Source organism: Apiospora kogelbergensis (assembly GCF_038363985.1).
Source record: "Apiospora kogelbergensis strain CBS 113332 chromosome Unknown utg000009l_segment0_segment0, whole genome shotgun sequence".
NCBI classification, from domain to species: domain Eukaryota; kingdom Fungi; phylum Ascomycota; class Sordariomycetes; order Amphisphaeriales; family Apiosporaceae; genus Apiospora; species Apiospora kogelbergensis.
The window spans coordinates 142,286-148,285 of record NW_027117426.1 but is presented as its reverse complement, the minus strand read 5'-3'; the positions used below and the strand labels follow the sequence as shown (position 1 = coordinate 148,285).

General features: G+C 52.9%; 1 protein-coding gene across 1 annotated transcript; it reads right to left on the bottom strand.

Moving 5' to 3' along the window:
• Window positions 1-488: 488 nt before the first annotated feature.
• PG998_013073 (meiotic helicase) lies at window positions 489-4,995 on the bottom strand (the record flags this gene model as incomplete). Its single annotated transcript, XM_066879889.1, has 4 exons — window positions 489-2,447; window positions 2,497-4,290; window positions 4,354-4,529; window positions 4,734-4,995. The coding sequence occupies 4 exons, from the start codon at window positions 4,993-4,995 to the stop codon at window positions 489-491; spliced, it is 4,191 nt and encodes a 1,396-aa protein (XP_066724028.1).
• Window positions 4,996-6,000: the final 1,005 nt, after the last annotated feature.

The following is a 6,000-nucleotide window of genomic DNA, read 5'->3' as shown; positions in this document are numbered from 1 at the left end:
CGAGCATTGCGGCAACAGTGCGGGTTCGTCAACCAGTCAGGTGGAAACGGCCAGCACCATTGGCCGTCGAGGTTCTCCCATCCCGCGGCATCCAATTCCCCTGAGCAATCCAGCCAGGGAACGCCAAGCAAATTTGACATTGCATAATCGCGACATCTCTCGGGATATTGTGGGACTTGGGGCTCAATTTCGAAGGTAAGAGGTGGCAGTGTGGTAGAGTAGGAGCGAAATGGACAATACGAAGATATTGAGGGTATTCGTACGGGTCTTGCAATTGTTATCTGGCTATCATCATACCACACAGTAACATAGAAGCAATATCTTGAGCCTTTATGTCTCTCTCCCTATTTCCCCCCTTTCCCAGCTTGGGAAACATGGCAGCTATATGCAGCGGTTCATCATGTGAAAACAAGCCAGTACTCTCACCAAGCAAAGCAAAATTTCATCAATCCAGCTTCCCGTTCAGGACAGTCAGTCCCGAACTCCGTTCAGGGTTTCCATCCATCTACCTCCACTATTCCCTTGATCAAATCCATGACTTCAGGGCTTATCTCCGACGCCCACTCGGGTGCTTTCGACTGGGAGCTCCCTGCGTCTGTGTTGACGGCAAGTTCAAATGGGTTCGAGTCCAAGAAGAAGGGTTGATCGGATCCACCACCTTTGCCCACCTTGCCGGGGGAGCTTGAGGGTACTTGGGGCTCTCCTGACGAAGGATTCTCAATCGCTGCGTCCTGAGGACCTGCGAAGACCTCATTATCCCCAAGGTCGTCGCCTTCCTCATCCTCGAGTGCATCAGGGTCGTCGAGCTCGTACGCAAGCTCAAACGGGTGGGCTGCGCCACGATCAAAGGCGGCTGGCTTGGGACTGCTTGTCGACTTCGCCATCGGCTGGGTGATTCTGTGAGGCTTCGTTTGCTGTCCCTGTATCTTTTCATGTAGGTCTGGAAGTTTGTTCTTCCTAGACTTGGCCTTTTTCGGAGAAGGATAAGAGAGCTGGAAGTCGTCGTTATCGTCTGGCAACCCTGACAGGTCAATAAGCTCAACCATGTGATCCCTGGTACTACCATCTTTCTCTTTCTTCTTCTGTTTCGGGCCGGATTCGGTGATAGATTGAATCTTCGCTTTCTTGCGGCCAGCTGTTGAAGGTGGTGCTTGGCTTTCCTCGGCCACACTCTTTCTCTTTGGTGGGGGCCTCGGCTTTTCCAGGCCCTCTTTGCAGCACTTGTGAGTGCAGAGCTTGCCGCTCTTGGTGAGGCCGCCGCCGCGACAAGGATGATTGCACATCCACCTTCCGTTCTTCATCTGGGTCGGTGCAGCTGTTGTTGGTGATTGGTCCCCAGTAAGCTCGTCGACCTCAGGGTATTCATCGTCGTCGGTATCTCTAAGATCGTACATTGACGATTGTGACGGACCTATAATCTCATCGAGAGCTTCCAACATGTCTTCGTCAGCTATTTCATTGGTCGAATTCTTGCTCAGATACTCATCCTGCGAATCATCGATCTGCACAATAGGAACCGGATGGGGGGATGCTTGAGCATCGAGAGCGGCGAAAGCGGAAGATGGCGCGTTCACCCGTACTTGTACGTCCTGCTTGACCTCGGTACCGACAATCTCTTCGCAACTGAAGTGGAAAGATACCACCTCATCTGGTCTGCTCAATGCAACTGGGAACCTCAGCTCTAGACCATCGGTGCCGTTGATGTTCTTGATGTTGCTTCGAGTGAAGTATGAGACCTTTCCATCTGAGGTCTCTGCCATGAAGGTTACGGCAGGTATCTTCCCTGCCCAGGATGGTGGATGCTTCTGGTTGTTGTGGCCGAGGAAAACGCGCATTTCTACGCCAATGGAGCTCTCAAGCTTCTTGTAAGTGCCCGGTGCACCCAGAACCTCTGTTCTTATGGTCAACTGCGGAAAACCCTCCAACGCCTTCGAGAGATTCTTCCCAAAAGGAGGATTTCGACTCATGATGCGTTCGATGTGGTCGGAACTCAGTTTCACAAGCTCCAAGATAGTGCGCATATCATGGGCCTGGAACTTTCGCATTGCCACCGGTCCAATGCCGGGTATCTGTTGGATCTGAGCTGGGTGGTTTTCCCATGTGCATGCTGAAATTGAACGGACAAGTTCCAGACCTACACGGGCACCCACTGCATCTCCGTCAAAGACTCTGCAGTCAATCATACAGCGGACCAGTCGATTGAGTCGGTCAAAAATCATGACCTTCTCTGCTGCCATCTGCCTCTTGAGAAAGCCACTCTCCTTATCGTTTGGTAGCTCGATATGGCCAAGATGCATCTGGATTGAAATCAAGGCGTAGTGCCATGGCTCGTTCACCGTCGTTTGAATGGGATATGCAACATCTTTGTTCAGCTTCCGGAACACGGCGCGCTCAAGCGGTTTGAAGCGAAAGTCCTTGAACTCGGCTGCTTTTGATAAACTGCTAAGCTAGCATACTTGTCAGCGGGGGATGCGAGGAGGATACGGCAATGCTTACCAGCTGCTCCATGGTGGAAGCTTTGGGGATCGCTAGGAGGAGTTTCATGGTCTCGAATTTGACCATGTACTTTGACATCGCTTTGCCGTACTCTGTACACTTGAAGGAATCCCCTTTGGTGATAAGGTCGTATTGCTGCAGGATCCGAATATCGCGTTCACACCATTGCTGAAGACTCTCGTCTGCATTGACGCCAGTCTCGTCGCCCTCCACGATGTACTTATCAGGATTCTGTCGCATTCTGACGTGCAAGAAGGTCCCGTCAATCCATTTCTTCGCCGTGTCCAGGGTCTGGATTGTGCCGAGGCCGACTTCAGAGTTTAGATGTTCAATAAGATTGAGGTGAAGTTTGCTCTCCAGCGTCTCCATTCCCGACACCATTCTCTCATACCTTTCCACCTTGTCTCGTCGGGTCAAGACAATCGCAGTAGCAGTCCTGTCAAACTGTGGGCGCCCAGCGCGACCAAGCATCTGAAGGACATCGAGATCCGACAGCTCCTGTAGGATGCCATCGTTGTAAGCAACTGTGCCCTTGAGCACCACGGTATGGCAGGGCAGGTTCACGCCGACTGCCAATGTCGAAGTGCAGCAGATAACATGTAATTGCCCACTGAGGAAGCTTTGTTCGATGGCGGCACGTTCGTCCGCGTAAAGGCCCGCATGGTGAAATGCCACCCCATATCGGACGATCTCCTGTAGGTCTTTGCTGATAACGGGAATGCGGTTTTGGGGATTCGGCCACGGCTTGTCTTGGGCAGCGCAGGTGGTCCACCATTCCGCGAGCTTGTTGGCTGTTTTCTCACAGGCTTTGCGCGTAAAGCAAAAGACCATTATGGGTTTCTTTTCAGTATGCTTTCCCAAGAGCATGATTAGCTTGGTATCCAACATCTTGTCAAATATGAAGTCATTGCCCGGGCTGTCATAGCCGTAGACGTACTTCTTGAGCTTGACAGGTCTGAGTGTCTCGTCGAAATACTCATACGTGGCGGGCTCACTTTGGTTAGAGGGATTCTTCCCCAACCAAGTTGCAATGTCTTCGATGTTTGGCACGGTTGCACTGAGACCAACAAATCGGACATCGGCACCGCTTGTCTTCATGCGCGAAACGACGGCCTCGAGAGTTGCTCCTCTGGTGTTGTTGAGGATGTGGATCTCATCAATGAGAACGAGCTTGACCATACTGAGAAGCTTGTGATGATCGGACCACTTTCTGGTAATAGAGTCCCACTTCTCCGGCGTTGTCACAATGACGGAAGCCTCGCCGACGCGTCTGGTCTGAGCCTGGGATGTATCGCCAGTCAGTTCGGCGCAATGGAGACTCAAGTGGCTGAACTTCTTCTCCCAGTCGCTGGCGCGCTCCGAACAGAGTGATTTGGTTGGTGCCAGGTACACAATCTTGAAGTCCCCATCCCCTGAGGTCATGACAAGCTTGCAGATGGCCATTTCCAGCACGGCTGTCTTCCCGCTGCCGGTCGGAGCCGATATGACAATGTTGTCATTGGAGCCATACGCAAGCGGAAAGGACTTGGACTGAACCGCATTGAAAAGTTGGTATGGAAAGAGGGTGCGGCACTTGTCGGGGAGGACTCTGCGAGGGTCAAGAAGATATGTGTCTCCTATCTTGGGTGTAATCTGCGAGGGAGCGTGGTCCAAGTCCAGTGAAATGTCTGACGGGCGGGGTCTCGAGGATGTTACCGGCTCCTGTCTTCTGATACTCAATCGGGTAGAGGGGCTGGACTTCCCAAGTTCCGAGGACGACGAGCTGTATTCGTGCGGTTCGGGCGGTGGTGCTGCCTGGGGACGTGGGGCTTGTGACTGTCAGCAAGGCCACTCTGCAAGATGCAGTTTGGGACATACCTCTGTAGAAAGGTGGCGTCGCGAGTTGAGACCCGGGCTGTAGAGAGGCGACACGACGCGATCCATCTCGTCCAAATATGGACCGAGTCTCGGGACTGGGCTGAGTCTGGAGTGGATTACTGATAAATTGGGGTCTGTAGTCTTCGCTATGTGGGATGAAGGGTCTGAAGTGGTGACTGGCATCGCCAAGGACCTGTCTCGGGCTGGGAAAGGAAACGTTGGTATTCGGAAGCGAGATGCGTGGAGGGCCGGCGGCCGGTCTACCAGAGTGGTACGCCGCAGAAAAGGGAGGAGGGTGGCTGGGTCTCAAAAGCTGAGCATCTGGCGTCAAGGATATCAATGAGAAAGGTATACAGTACGAGATGTGTTTAGACACATACACAAGTCGTCAAGATGTTGGTCACTTATCATGTCATCTCGGACGTAAGGGTTGACAAAATAGCTGGCACTAGCGCTGTTGCGATCATCTGGCCAAGTGCCTTGTGCGAACTGGGGGACCCTCGGTGTGGGGATGTTGAACATGGAGTTGGTGTGATTGATGATGTTCTGGATGTGCCTATCCTCGGGTTGGCTCTGGGCGCCTGAGAAGCCATACGGGCGATTGGGTCCAGGGTCGCCATCGCCGTTGGGATTTGGCGACATGGTGCAGGGCCAATGGACGGTCGATGGATGGTGAGAACCGTGTAGCTCAAACTTGCCGAGATACCAGCCAGTATCCGGGGGAGATACAATATCGAATTTGACGATATCCGCGACGCTGTTTGTGGCTCCAGACCAGACGGATTGGCGATGTATCTTGGAGAGTACCAACTGAACGAAATCGGAACTTGGTCTTCCTCCAAGTTCAACTGGTTTGCCTTGGCCATGTCGGACTCGATGGGAAGGCGCTGTATGGCAAGCCTGCCTTCCCAAACCAACATTCGAGCCCTCACTCTGGCTTGCTCCTTCCCTTCCAATTCAGAATGCGAAAGAAACTGTGGGGCCCCAATGAATAGGGGGTCAACAACCTCCAACCACGCACAAGAAAAGGAAATATGCGTGCAATTCGCAACATCGGTGTTCTTGTGTGTGCGTGTCAATAGCGCTCAAGTAAAATATACTGACCTAGAGAGCTACTAGACTATCGACTGCTGAGCGTGTCTACAAAGTTCTTCCGTACTCCAGTCCCGCCTCTAGCCAGTCCCTTTCCCTTTCCGTCCCCCGCCAAGTTGCGGTTGGGTTGCCCTTCACAGGTCTTTCTTTTCGCCCCTTCCCGATCCGATCCGATCCGAAGCCGTCCCTTGTTTTCCGCCCTCCATCCCCGCCCTCTCTTTTATAAAGCCGGGGGAGGCGCCCGTGAACCTCCCTTCTCCCAAAGACGCAGCCAGTCGTTGCGTTTGGATGGCATCGCAGTTAGAAACGCCCAACGGCGGATGGATATCCTCCCTGCACGGGTCATCATGAGTTCGTGTAGGTTCGGATGCCAGTATCGTCGTGGTGGCCGGATGCCTTTGGGGGCTCGGCACTTAGCATAGATATAGCAGGCGCGCCCCCTCTTAGCATCTCTACTTTTACCGTTCGTGTTCAGTCGTGTGCAGCAGTAACGTGTCGTGTGTGTGTGTATGTGTGTGTGCGTGTGGTATCAATCTATAAAGTCTCTCGCAACCA